General features: G+C 31.3%; 1 protein-coding gene across 1 annotated transcript; it reads right to left on the minus strand.

Annotated features, from left to right (window-relative positions):
- Nucleotides 1-12,079: 12,079 nt before the first annotated feature.
- On the minus strand, nucleotides 12,080-14,198 carry LOC145625457 (uncharacterized). The gene is made up of 3 exons (XM_081678496.1): nucleotides 13,857-14,198; nucleotides 13,489-13,678; nucleotides 12,080-12,755 (listed from the first exon to the last, which is right to left on the minus strand). The coding sequence occupies exons 1-3, from the start codon at nucleotides 14,010-14,012 to the stop codon at nucleotides 12,208-12,210; spliced, it is 894 nt and encodes a 297-aa protein (XP_081534622.1). The 5' UTR covers nucleotides 14,013-14,198; the 3' UTR covers nucleotides 12,080-12,207.
- Nucleotides 14,199-15,781: the final 1,583 nt, after the last annotated feature.

A 15,781-nucleotide genomic window follows, 5' to 3' on the forward strand; every position in this document is an offset into this window, starting at 1 on the left:
ATTTTTTTTTCTTTTCTTTTAATTTTGTTTATTTAAAGAAATTATGTTCAAGTGATGTGAAATTTATTTACAAATTTCAGTCACAGTACAAATGGTGTTGGTAAAACAGAAAATGAACATCATAAGTTTATAGGTTGTTTACTATGTAATTTTCTAATGTGACTACTTGTAAAGACCTTATCAATAGGTAGGTGGCAACAACTCCTGAACAATAAGAAAAGAAAAGAAAAGAAAAGAAAAGAATAGAATAGAAAAAACGATAGATGGCAATAAGAAGATGGTTTAAGTTATTTTAAACCGCACATTTTAGATTTTATTCAAGAATAGTACTGATGGTGTGTTTTGTTCACTTATTTTTTTAAATTATTTGATCTAATCTAAATAATTGAAATACTTATTTTACTTTACTTGTAAATTGAACTTACCTAGCTTTTAAATGAAATCATCAAGACTAATTTAAACTAATTTTCCTAAACTATCATATCTAAACTTATTATGAGATATGTAAAAAAGATTGATCCAAAGATAGATTATTGAGGCACAAAGAATTGAAGGAGACCAAAGAGCCATGCTATTCATATGTTTCTAAAAAGTAAAGCTGTCAAAAGTTGACCCGATCCGAAATATCAACTCAACCCCGATTATTAACAGACCCATTTGAACCCGAAAAAATGGTGACACAAACCCGACTTGAAACCAACCCTAGACCCGAGTATGTGAGACCTGAACGCGAACATGAACTGACCTGGAGATGACCCGACCCGAATGCAACTCGTAAATTATTGACCTGAACCAAACCCGACTTGAACCGAAATTGACCCAAACCCGTTTTAACCCGTCAAAACCCAAATTTAACCTGACTTGTTACTAACCTGACCTGAATTTAACCCGACCCGTTCCTAACCCGACTCGAATTCAACCCAACCTGTTACAAACCCGACCCGAAATCAACCTGACTTGTTATTGACCTGACCCAAATTCAACCCGACTTGTTATTGACCAAACCCGAATTTTACCAAACCTATTACTAACCCGACCCAAAAATTCAACACGATCTGTTACTAACCGGACTCGAAATCAACACGACTTGTTATTGACCCGACCTAAATTCAACCCAAATTGTTCCTGGCCTGATTTCAAATCACCTTAAATGCAATCTAGACCACCTTATTATTGTTTATCAAAGCATTTTGTACTTGTCTAGGGAGACCAAGTCAGTCCAAGCCAGCAAAAGAAAAGAGCATCATCCTCAAATTTAAGAGTTAAATATAATACCTCCGGTCCAATTTACTTGCAACAAATAAATATATTATGTCTCACAAATAATACCCCTTTGTTGCGAGTAAATTGGACCGGAGGTAGTAGTATACATTTGTTGTATGGTCAAAGGAGATAATTATCTTCCTAAATTATAAATTATATATAGTTCCCTAGTATATATTGCCATATATATTATAGTCAAAGGATATAATTAGTTTGATAAAAATGATAATTATCTATCTATAATTAGTTGAACCCAAATATGATGACCTCACTTGGAAATGACCCGACCTGATTGTAACCTGCCAATTATTGACTTGAACATACCCGACTTGAATCCGAGAATGACCCGACTTGAAAATGACCCAACTTGATTATAACCCACAAATTATTGACTTGAACCGAACCCGACTTGAACCCGAGAATGACCCGACTTGAAAATGACCCGACCTGATTATAACCTGCAAATTATTACTTGAACTGAACCCGACTCAAACCCGAAAATGACCCGACGTGATTATAACCCGCAAATTATTGACTTGAACCGAACCCGACTCGAACCCAAGAATTACCCTAACCCGTTTTAACCCGTGAAAACCCGAATTAAACCCGACCTATTGTTCACCCGACCCGAATGTAACCCGACCTGTTATTAACCCGACCCAAACCCGATAAGAAGTATGACCAGACGTGACCCGACTAAAGCATGACCCAACCCAAACCCGACCAGCATAAGTTATGGAATTAATCCGAATTAACCCGACCCAAGTTGACCCGACCCACTTTTACCAACCTAACCCAACCCGTTTACCCGAATTAACAGCTCTACCCGAAACCTTCAAGATTTCTCAAAAAGCGTGGATATTAGTCTTCAATTTTGAAATTTTTTTACTTTATTTCACCCGGAAATAAAAATTGCCGGAATGTTTACCATGGTCCCTAATACCCTCCGGGAGTCCAATTGGGTGGGTGGAACCATCCAATTTGCCTGTAAACGACCAATTTATCGGTTTACAACTTGCACCGATTTCATTAACTCAAGCCTACCACGAACATTTATGACAACATATATTGATCATATATGGTTCCAAACGGCATTACATGACTCTAGAATGTATCCCATAAAATCTCAATGTTTTTCGACACCGGGCGTGAAACATTCGAAATTTCTTAAAAAACGTGGATATTAGCCTTCAATTTTGGAATTTTTTTACTTTTTTTCGCCCAGATATAAAAATTTCCGAAATGTTTACCATAGTCCCAAATACCCTCCGGGGGTCCAATTGGGTGGGTGGAACCATCCAATTTGTAACACCCCAATAATTCTCTCTTAAGAACCTGTGAGAAACCTGTAAATAACCTGAACAAATCCAAGAGAATTACTGGAGTGCTACCGCCACGTGTTCAAACGTTAAGGCTATTACAGAAGTTAGCAGCGGAAAACCAAAACAGTTTGAATAAACCTCAAAGCAAAGTATTACAAGTTGGAACCTTTAAGGCCCTTATTCAAAACCCAAAAGCATAAGTAAGTAATTAAAATTCAGTGTTAAAACAAACTTAAACCAAAAGAAATGGTGTCAAGTGAAAACGAGTTAAATAAAATCAAACTTGCAAGAAACGCGAAAATAAGCAACCAACTCTCTACTCAAGATCCCACAACCCTGATGAATGCTGCATGTGAGAGAACCTGTGGTTACTCTGCTCCCCAATATTACAAGTGTAAAAATTGGATCGTCACAGGGTCATTTGAAGGCGAAGGCCATGACCAAGAAGGACACACACACAAAAGCACGCAATCAGCAAAACTGAGTACATACAAGCTGCAAAGTAAAATAAGGAATTACTTAACATGCTACTAATAATCAATCATACGCATAATTAGATCACAAACTCAACACACGACTCGATTATTTAATTTATTAAGACTCCACTAGCTAATAGTAGCTAACTCATTTCAATTTATTCATTGGATTTAGCAATAGACAAGGTTGTCCAACCCATGTCCCATTTGGAACATCAATAAAGAAAAACCCCATGCCTCCTTTCGGAAACATCAATAAACATCCAACGACCACGGGCGCGACTCCGTGACCGTAGTTAGTATGAGATCTCACCTAACTCCTAGTTTTATAAAAAAAAGTATTTGAAATAAGAGACTCGTAGATCAGACGGCCTCGAGAAAAGTACACGGCTAATACCCCATGTACCCCAACCCCTGATTGTCATTACTCCAGAAGTGCACCAATCCAGAGTTTTATTGCTCATCCATCTTGCACTTTACGTGATTTACAGGTTTAGACTTGGTGATGACTCACATGCATAACAATTCAATCAATCCAATATCAATTCAATCAAGTAAAACAACTTTTCAATTTCAATTCTTGATTTATTAGTGGCAAGCAACATTTATTATTCATTCCTTTACTACCTCGGTGTATAAACACCTTGAGTGCATAAGGCACCCCAAACTCTTAACCTTGTCTTATAAGACATGAACCATTCCTTTACTCATCCTATTTCATTAAATCATGAATGAGTAATAATTGAATCATTTCACTAATCACATACCTTTGCCTCTAAGCATACCTTGCATAATTAGTACATAACCAATAATTGCAATAATAAATAATGCACATCAAATGAAATTCACAATGTATAACCATACAATTTAACCCAGTCATCCCTAGACATGGTACTAAGTTCTCGATCCATCCTTAAACATGCATCTAAAAGCAAGGTTTTGTAACTTGTACGTACCTTGAGTAAACAATTCGATTGGCCACTTTAAAGACTAGAAATCGCCTTCTACAAAGTCCTCTCCTAAACCAATTAATAAGGAATAAATCAATACCAAAGCAATTAAAATTACAGCAATACCAAAGTATTTAAAAACCTCTCAAACCATTAAGATAAAGTCCTTAAATTAATCCAATTAGCCAAAACTAATAGTACAACATCCCAACTACAAGTTTAGGTGTTAAAATCATGAAAATATAGTGTTTAATAATAAATTACAGCAACTTTAAAGTGGTAAAATAAATCTGAAAATTTGGTTTAAGCATATAAAATAATCCCATAAGCATAATTATTTGAAATAGTCATTATATAGCAAATTAGTGTGTTAAAAACCCAAGAATATATCAATTCAATGCAATTAGAGGCTTCAAAATAAAAAACATAAAATCTGAAAATTATTTTTAAGGTTAGAATATAAAGTTCAAAGCTTTTTCAATCACAAAATACCCACAATAAATATTTTATAGGTTTAGAAGCATAAAAACATGAAATTAACACTACTTGTTCATAAAAATTGAAACTTTAATAAATCTGAAAATTTATATACAACCAAAATAATCATACTTTGACATACTTTGAACATAGAATAATTAAGTAACTTGTTTAGTACGTTAATAAGCCTTTAAACATGAAAAATCAACACTTTAATACCCTAAATTCATACATAACCAAATCTGAAAATTAATATAATAATTTAAACATACAAAACCCATAAATTTATAATCTTTTATAATCTAAACATACTATCAAACCATAATAATAAGAATTCATAAACAAAATTTAATAAAGATCAAAACTTTAATTAAATAAAACAAAAATAAGAGAAGGAGAAATAAGGGAAGGAGAAGGGAGGAAGGCAACTGTTGGCTGGGCTGCTGGTGGTCGGCAGCAGGCAGGCGGTGGCGGCAGTGGCGGCAGGCCGGTGGTGCTGCTGGCGGCAGCACTGTAGCAGCAGGTAAGGTTTTTTTTTTTTTTTTTTTTTTTTTTTTTTTTTTTTTCTTCTTCTCTTCGTGAAGAGCAGTAGGAAGTAGGAGAGTGTGTTTTTTTTTTTTTTTTTTTACGTGAGTTTTGAGGGAGGAGAGGTATAAGGGTTTTTATTTTGGGCTTTTTAATCTCCTAATTAAATTAGGATTGGTATTCCTAAATAGGCTAGGATTATTAATAATAAATATAAAAAAAAAAAAAACACTACTTTATTTTAAAAACTTCCATAAAATAATTTATTTAATAAAATTACCATAAATATAATTATAAGAGTAACATATAATTAAATTATAATTAAATTAAAATTTGGGGGATTACACAATTTGCCTTTAAACGACCAATTTACCGGTTTACAACTTGCACTAATTTCATTAATTCAAGTCTACCTCGAACATTTATTACAACAAATAATGATTATATATGGTTCTAAACAACATTATATGACCCGGAGATGTATTCCCAAGAATTTCTAAACTTTTTGACACCGGGCCCCGAATACTCCTAAAATTCTCAAAAAGCGTGGATATAGCCTATAATAGATTAATTTTTTTTGAACTTTTTTGACCTGAAAATAAAAATTGCCGAAATGTTTACCATAGTCTTTAATACCCTCCGGGAGTCCAATTAGGTGGGTGGAACCATCCAATTTTCCTTTAAACGGTCAATTTACCGGTTTTCAACTTGCGCCGATTTCATTAACTCAAGTCTACCACAAACATTTATGACAACATATAATGATCCTATATGGTTTCAAATGGAATTATATGACCCCCAGATTATCCTCTATAATCTAGAGGCTTTACGACACCGGACCCCGAAACCTCAAAAATTTCTCAAAAAGCGTGGATATTAGCCTTCAATTTTGGAATTTTTTTTACTTTTTTCGCCCGAAAATAAAAAAAAAATCCGAAATGTTTACAATGGTCCCTAATACCCTCCGAGAGTCCAATTGGGTGGGTGGAACCATCCAATTTGCCTTTAAACGGCCAATTTATCAGTTTACAACTTGCGCCGATTTCGTTAACTCAAGTATATCACAAACATTTATGACAACATATAATGATCATATATGGTTCCAAATGTCATTATATGACCCCGAGATGTATCCCATATAATCTAAAAAAATCTAAAGTCTTTTCGACAACGGGCCTCGAAACCTCCAAAAATTCTCAAAAAGCGTGGATATTAGCGTTCAATTTTGGAATTTTTTTACTTTTTTTCTCCCGGAAATCAAAATTGCCGAAATTTTTACCATGATCCCGAATATCCTCCGGGAGTCCATTTGGGTGGGTGGAACTATCCTATTTGCCTTTAAACGACCAATTTACCAGTTTACAATTTGCACCGATTTAATTAACTCAAGCCTACTATGAAAATTTATGACAACATATAATGATCATATATGGTTCCAAACAACATTATATGACCTTGAGATGTATCCCATAAAATCTCAAAACTTTTCGACACAGGGTCTCGAAACATCCCAAATTTCTAAAAAAGCGTGAATTTTGGAATTTTTTTTACTTTTTTCTCCCGGAAATAATAATTACCGAAATGTTTACCATGATCCCTAATACTCTCCGTAAGTCCAATTGGATGGGTGGAACCATCCAATTTTCCTTTAAACGACCAATTTACCAGTTGACAACTTACACCGATTTAATTCACTCAAGCCTACCACGAACATTTATGACAACAAATAATGATCATATATATGGTTCACAACGGAATTATACGACACCGAGATATATCCCCTAGAATTTCAAGACTTTTTGACACCGGGCTCCGAAACCTACAAATTTTTCTAAAAAGTGTGGATATTAGCCTTCAGTTTTGGAATTTTTTGACTTTTTTTTCGCCCGGAAATAAAAATTGTCGAAATGTTTAGCATGGTCCTTAATACCCTCAGTAGTCCAATTGGGTGGGTGGAACCATCCAATTTGCCTTTAAACGACCGATTTACCGGTTTACAACTTACATCGATTTCATTAACTCAAGCCTACCACGAACATTTATGACAACAAATAATGATCATATATGGTTCAAAACGTCACTATACGACCCCGATATATATCCCATAGAATTTCAAGACTTTTCGGCACCGGGCCCCGAAACCTACAAAATTTCTCAAAAAGTGTGGATATAGCCTTCAATTTTGGAATTTTTTCACTTTTTTCGCCCGCAAATAAAAATTGCCGAAATTTTTACCATGGTTCCTAATACCCTTCAAGAGTCCAATAGGGTGGGTTGAACTATCCAACTTGCCTTTAAACGGTCAATTTACCGGTTTACAACTTGCACCGATTTCATTAAATCAAGCCTATCACGAACATTTAATTATGACAACAAAAAATGATCATATAAGGGTCCAAACGACATTATATGACCACGAGATGTACTCCCTAGAATTTAAAGGTTTTTCGACATTGGGCCTCGAAACCTGCAAAATTTCTAAAAAACGTGGATCTTAGCCTTCAATTTTGGATTTTTTTTTACTTTTTTTGCCCGAAAACAAAAATTCCCGAAATGTTTGTCATGGTCCCTATTACCCATCCGAGAGTCAATTGGGTGGGTGGAATCATCCAATTTTCCTGTAAACGACCAATTTACCGGTTTACAACTTGCAGCAATTTCATTAACTCAAGCATACTACGAACATTTATGACAACATATAAAGATCGATCATATATGGTTTCAAACGACATTATATGACCTCGAGATGTATCCCCTGAAATATCAAGACTCTTCTACACTGGTCCCCGAAACCTCCAAATTTTTTCAAAAAACGTGGATATTAGCCTTTAATTTTGGATTTTTTTGGACTTTTTTTTTCTTTCAGAAATAAAAATTGCTGAAATGTTTACCATGGTCCCTAATACATTCCGGGAGTCCAATTGGGTGGGTGCAACCATCTAATTTGCCTTTAAACGACATATTTACCGGTTTATAACTTGTACCGATTTCATTAAATCAAGCCTATCACGATCATTTATGTCAACATATAATTATCATATATGGTTCCAAACGTCATTATATGACCCCAAGATGTATTCCCTAAAATCTCAAGGCTTTTCGACACCGGGCCCCGAAACCTCCAAAATTTCTCAAAAAGCGTGGATATTAGCCTCTCATTTTGGAATTTTTTGACTTTTTTTTGCCCGAAAATAAAAATTGCCAAAATGTTTACTATGGTCCTTAATATCCTACGGGATTCCAATTGGGTGTGTGGAACCATCCAATTTGCTGTTAAACGACCAATTTATCGGTTTACAACTTGTACCAATTTACCGGTTTACAAACAAGAAGTTTTGGATTAATTAACCTTTTTTTACGTAAGACTTAAATTGACACTTTGTTAGACAACCCAAATGAGGAGGAAGAGAGTTTTGGCTCACAAACAAGGCCAAGGAGATTCTTTACTAAAACCAATTGGTGATAACAACTCTACCTCATAAAGTGGAAATAACTCTGCTCTTTTTCCAATATGGGACACTCATAAATGGGTTTCAATATATACATTACCATACCCTTCAAAATATATATATACATATACACTTGTGCTATTAATATACACCTTTCTCTTTAAAATTTTGACCAATTAAGTTTATTAATATACATATACACTTGTACTATAATAAGTCATCTACGCAACTTTTGGTAATTACTAACAACTTAAGTGCATCACTATAAACAAGGATTCACTACTTGAGGGAAACATTTTAGAGTCCTAAGATTAAGAATAATAGTTATAGTTTCTCGGATTTAGGGATTTTTTTCTAGAAAGGAATCCGATTTAGGCGATTTTATGCACTGGTGTCTTTCATATATATATACATAAGAAATCATTATGATTAATCATTGGTGGTTATTAAGAATACATTAGCATTTTAATTTAAGAAAATTAAATGTAAAGAAAGTTATTCATACTATTAGATTATTCATAATTAAATGCATAAAAAAATTAGTCACAATTAAAACTGAAATGACCAATACTTTGCTTTATTTTGGCACTCTACAATCAGGGAAAACAAGTTTAGATAAAAATTAACAGGTTAAGCAAAAATTTGTTATAAAAAGTACTTGTTTAATATTGCAGCAAAAATTAACAACTTAAGTAAAAATGAATGAATACAAATGGATTATAAGCACCACCCATAAAATGAAGGTTTAATATTGCAGCAAATGTTTAGTAATTGAACCCAATAACCTTTAAATCTTTTAAATCCAATGATAGTGGTCAGGCCACCAATTTAGAAGAATCTAAGCCTAAGGTATTCCAGTCTTTTCTTTAAAAGATAAAATAAATAACTAAATAAAAAATCTCTTCATTAAAGGTTAGTGTAAAGATGAAGTTGACGAGTTAAATTTTTTAACATTATCTAATTGTAGAAGTTGACTACATATATTAACAATTTAATTATTCATGCAAATCTAAGCAAGTTTAATTTGGACTTCCCTTTCACAATATTAATACTCTTGTCAAATTCTATAGGGAGTATATAAATAAATTGTCTTTTGTCTCATTAAAATTTTAGAAATGTAGTACTACTAATCTACTGTGCGTAGTGTATTTTTTGGTGTTCCACCTGACCACCCGGTTCACCTTTGGAGTAATCCGGATTCGAAGATCAGTTCTAATTAGTAAGCTCCCAATTATTGTTGCGAGAGATCAAACATACAATCCTCCCAACCAAGTGTAGTCTCAATAACCACTACACCAACAACCAATTGGTATTATAAGTAGTTCATAGAAGTTCAATATGTTTTAGATTTGATTACACAAATAATTAATCTCGTAAGTGTTATAACACTTATAATCTTATATTCCCTTTTTTTTAAATCATTATTCGAAGATTCTTTTTGTTTGAAAAGTTGAGTGGCCTGGGTAGATAAAAAGTAACTATCATGAACATTTTATAAATTAAAGTAATCTTATAAAAATTTATACAGTATTAATTTTAAACATATAAAAAAGTATGGACATTTGGAAAGAAAAAAAAAGAGTAAATAAATAAGTTGAAATATTAATAAGTATTATGAGCAACAATGTGTACTGAAGTATGAATGACATGTTGTGGTAATTTAAAGTGCACAAATAGTAAGTTTGCAAAATAAGAAGATTTTATATTAAAAAAAAAAAAAGAAAAAGGATAAAATGGACGATAAAATGGTCCAAAAAAGTAAACGATGATCATATCTATTGATATTACTCTTATAAATATTATTTGAACAATTATACCCTTTAAAACATTTATTTTCTTACCATCGCTCCTTAATGTTAACTTTTTTAATTCATAAATTAGCTTGCGGATATTTATAACCTTAAAATGTTTGTTTCAATATTTTTCCTTATAAATGCTATCAACAATTAAATTTTTGACATAAAATTAAATTAAAAAAGCTTCTTGAACATAGCTAATTTTACTCTGTGAATCATACATGTTAGCCATCCTAGTATAGTTTAAATAAAAGAAAAGTAAAAATCTCTCAATTGCACTTGACTTTAAGTGTGCCCGAGTGTAATTATACAATGTATTTTGGTAATGAAAAAACATAGTGGATAAGGAATATACCCCCATAATCCAAAAAAAAAAAAAAAAAGGCAAATATTTGATGAAATGATATGAAATAATAAAAGTTGTTTGTTTGCAAAATGGAAGGAAAAGAGGCCCCCTTTTCCCCATAGTATTTGAGCCTCTAGTTTTATAAGAGCCTTTAGTTTTCCTATGTAACAGGTAAGAAAATTCTTGGAGGCCACCCCAGATATTTTTTAGTCAGAATCTTATGTTATAAAATGAATTCTAATGGATAACATCGAATATTATTTGAAATTGGATTATTTGTTGTACACTTGTACTTGATTATGATTTTTATAAATTAATGTATGTATAACATATATATTTTTTATTTATCGATCTACTCATTTTTGGATCATATGATATGGCTTATTTTAGATTGGTATACAAATAATAAGGTCAAATATCATTTGGGGTTATATACATAAATACTATCTCTAATTCTCTATCTTATACCATAAGGAAGCTTTATTATACTAATAATATCCACATATTAGTATATTACATTGTATTGGGAAAATGCCAAAATTTGCGAATAGTGTGGCAGGGGATCCAAACCATGCATAGATCACTCATCCACCATTGATATACGATAGTAGATACGATAAAATGATGTAAAATTTTACAAAAAGAAAATTTAATCACGTTATTATAATAAAATTGAGCATTACAATTTATGATAACATAAGAAGATATCTTGGTGCAATCTACCATAACAAAGATCCAATAAACATAACATTCTAATCTTTGTAGAAATAACTACTTCCAAATCCTTGATCTACTAGTAATAAAACCTAGCTTGATAACCATCCTAGATCTAAAAAATAGGTATCTAAGCATAGCTACAATGTTGTTTTTAACTTTTTCATGAAATAAGAAAAAATTGAGAACTTGAAAAATATAACAGTATAAAACTATATCACATTTAAACAATCTACAAACACACATGTTGGTTATACATGAACCATCACTTAAATTAGGTCTTTGAGTTTACGGGCCAATCTATGCGGAATCTTGAATGACAACTAAACTAAATATTATTCAGTATTTTTTTAATCAGATAAAATACTATTCTATTAGACTTGCAATCTTAACAATACATAAGAAAACCCCGTAGCTCAATTAGATTTGTGTTACTTGCTTGTTGTTAAATAACATATTGATCTTAGAAAGTAACTCAATTATTGATGGGATTGTATTCTTCTTGCTCATTGTTTAGAATAGCTCGATCTTTGTACAAGCATTATTTGATTACTTGACTTGTAAGGGCTTTGAGACATTAAATAAACTATAAGATATAGGGTCTCAATTATTGATCTTATGCAAAGGGCTTTGATCACCACATCAATACTATAAATTAACTTATGGAAAGATGACTATTTACAAAATTCTATCCACCATAATCTATTAATAATAAAACTCTAGCTACTTAAAAAATGTGTCATCAGACAATAGTGACAATCTGATAAATAAAGAAATATCACTTTATTCATGTGTCTCACTCTTTAATATACATGTACCAATATTCTTACAAAACTTATGAATCATAACAATCCCAAAAATTGATTGGACACCCACAACACTCTTCTTACTAGCAACAATTGATGCTCAAGTTGGAAAATTGATTGGACAATCCTGACCCCCCACCTCCCATTCCCCTTCTCCTCCCTTTCACATTTTGTGGGTCCCACTTCTCTAATCTCGAATTACTACCATAATTACAATTACTATTACTGTTACTCTCTTCATTCCAATTTAATCTTTCTACTTTGATGTTATTAGTCTCTCGAATAGATTCTGATGAATATGAAGAACAAATAGAGACGGATAGATTATTATAACAAGGGGAATTCGAGAGTTTCCATTTGGATAGCATGTAAGTGGGCCTTCTCCAAGGAGGGATGTGGAGGCCCCTCTCCTTAAGGGATTCTTGAGCAGCTGAGCAGAGGAGAGAAATTATCCTGTTTAACTTGTCTTCATTTCCTACAAATATTATTGGAAGTTTGCTAGTGAGTTGTGTGTAGCTTTGAGTTGGCCTTGCTACTTCAAATTGAGACTTGAAATCAATGTCCACTATTAGTTTTTGTGACCTTCCTTTTGCATCATCTCCCTTATATACTTCAATATATTCATAGTTTCCTGCTAATTCATAAAATAGGAAGAGTTACAATAGAAATCTAGAATGAAACTTAAACAATACACTATAGATAATTTGGCAAAACATTGATAATTTGTAAAGGTATGTAAATTGTCAAATTTTATGAATAATGAAAGTATATAGTAAAATCACATCATATCATTGATTACTAAACTAATTGAATTGGCATTATTAAATGTACTCGAAGGGTAAAAGTCTTACCTTTTTTTTCTTAGGATTAAAAAGGTATACGAAACATAATTTAGTGGGATGAAAAAAGTTATCTTACTAAACTAATTAAAGAATATTGTTACAAATTAACAAAATGAAGTATATATGATGTTACACAATAATTCTTATAATATATACTCGATCGGATTCAAATAGATCTAGGTGCATTTAAATAAAGGCGTATATATTGTTGTAATTTATGTGCATCATAGAAGTTTAATAACGAGCAAATACCAAAAGGCCCCATAACATTTTTTTGAGATCAATCTTTGGGTATGGATAGTATGATCTATGTTTATTTAGACTATCCAAATTTTCGCATATTTCAAAACTTAATAAAATACCAAATTTAACTAAAATTACTTGAAGCTATTAAAACTTTTTTCCTTTTCGCTAATAAATCAACAATGATGTCATAACGTCGTAACATGACGCATACATGAAAGGAAATATTAACACTTAATTACGAGTAATTAGGAAGAGATGAGTGATAAAGTTAATTACCACAAGAACATGAAGGGGTAGTGACCCAAGAAGTGTGACAAAGTGAAGCACAAATACCCTCCAACTTAAGACACTTCACAACCCATTTCTTTACTCGACTTGTTTTCTCCATTTCCATTTTGTTCTTCATAAGCCTCTCTACTCTTTCAAGGATATTATTTTCTTCTCTTGTCTTCTTCCCTAGAATCTCCTAATATGATCCAACAAGAAAAAAAATCATTAATATAATAAGAAAAAATATGTAACAAAACTAATAATCCTTTCATGTCTAAATATTGTTCCTTATTAAACAAGCACGTTAAAATAAGAACAACATTTAGAGACGGAGTGAGTACTGATTTATAACTATATCAACGTGAATGACTTACTTGAAGTGTGAAGAATCTTGTAGAATGAAGAAAATGAGCATGTTTATGGGTATTAGGAGGATTATAAAAGTTGTTAGATGAAGAAGTTTGTGAGTCGGATGATTCAATGAAATCATGAACCATTTCTAAGAGCTTCTCTTCTTCTAAACTACCCATTATATTTTTGTTAGGAAAATATTATAAATTTCTTACTTTAATTTGTAGTATAATTATAATTATTGTTTGATACAAATAATTTGGTGGGTATTTGTAGGGAGAGATGGGGGTGATGGTGGGAGGTGTGGAGAGCTAAGCTACAATTACGGTCAAGTGGTGATAGATGAGGTCATTGTGGGGAATTTTGCGGAATATCCTTTGGTTTTTCAAAAATAAATAAACAGTCACTAATCTTTGGAGAAAGTAAAGTTGGATTTTATTATTTGGGATAAACCTTATTTATTCCTTGGGATCAATTTATTATTCCACATATATATAGATGTCATCCATAATCCATATATTTATTGAATTTATCCATAAATCCATAATCCACATATATATATATTGAAATTAGTTAAGTGTTTATGTTTTAAGCATCATTATTATAGAAAGTGTTACATAATCCACATATATATATTGAAAAGTTAAGTGGAATGAAGGTATATATTCAGTTTATGAATGTCATTTATCTTAGTTAAGTATGTAAAGAATTATAGACTAGGATTTAAAACTTGTGATCAAATACGGAGTACTTATTATTTATATCATTAATACACGTCAAGAGTATTTATTTTTAGTTTTGGAAAAGTGTTTTGGTAAGTTTGGAAGATTAAATTATACGAGTAGATTGGAGGGCACTTCTAAGACATCGAATATAGTAATCCAAGCTCTTTAATAATTAACAAAACATTTTGAGTGAAAGTAATGACAATTAACGAACAATATTGGGTGGATAAAGTATTTATTTTAATTTTGAAGGCATTTGTATACACTTCGTACAAATTACAGAGTAATTAAAAAGTTTTACAACTAATTTTTGCTTACCAAAATATGCTTATTAATAGAAATATTACTCTCACGATTGGATTTTTTTTTTTTCCAAATTAATGAGTTTTCATTTATTCAAAAAATTATTGTTGAGTATATATTAATGCAATTGTAGTAAAAATACAAATCACACTTCTAATTTTATAACAAAATCTCTATTTTAAAACTAGTAGTCAATTACTTTACTATGTATTGTATAGTGCATTATTGCATTAATCTTGCTAGCTTCATCGTCGGCTTTTAAATTGAAGACGAAACATAATTTTTTTCTTAATATAAAGGCCTGTTCCGATTGACTGAACTCAGCTGAACTGAACTGAACTGAACAAAACTTATTAATTAGTGATTTTTAACTACGGATTAGTGATCTTTGATTATTTATTGATTATTTATTACTATACATATGTGTATATACAAATGTACATATTAAAATATTTACAAAAAAATACTATATAATTATAATTATAAAATGTATGCAAAATATATTATAAAATGTATGGAAAATATATTAAAAACTTGAAACCTCTAAACATTTTAAACACATATACTATTTATTATTATTATTATTATTTATTGATGATTATTATTAGTATTATTATTTCAATTATTATTGTTATTATTATTATTATTATTATTATTATTATTATTATTATTATTATTATTATTATTGTTAATAATAATAATAATAATATATTATTATTATTATTATTATTATTATTATTATTATTATTATTATTATTATTGTTGTTGTTGTTGTTGTTTTTGTCGTAGTAATAAGAGCTTAAAAGAATGAAATTTGGCTTTATATCATTAGCAATATCATTAGACATAAATTAAGAGCTGAGCTGAACTGAACTGAACTGAACTGAATTTCAACGGAACAGAACAGGCCCTAATTTTGT

The sequence above is a fragment of the Chenopodium album genome, chromosome 1 (genome assembly GCF_948465745.1).
Source record: "Chenopodium album chromosome 1, dcCheAlbu1.1, whole genome shotgun sequence".
Taxonomy (NCBI): Eukaryota; Viridiplantae; Streptophyta; class Magnoliopsida; order Caryophyllales; family Amaranthaceae; genus Chenopodium; species Chenopodium album.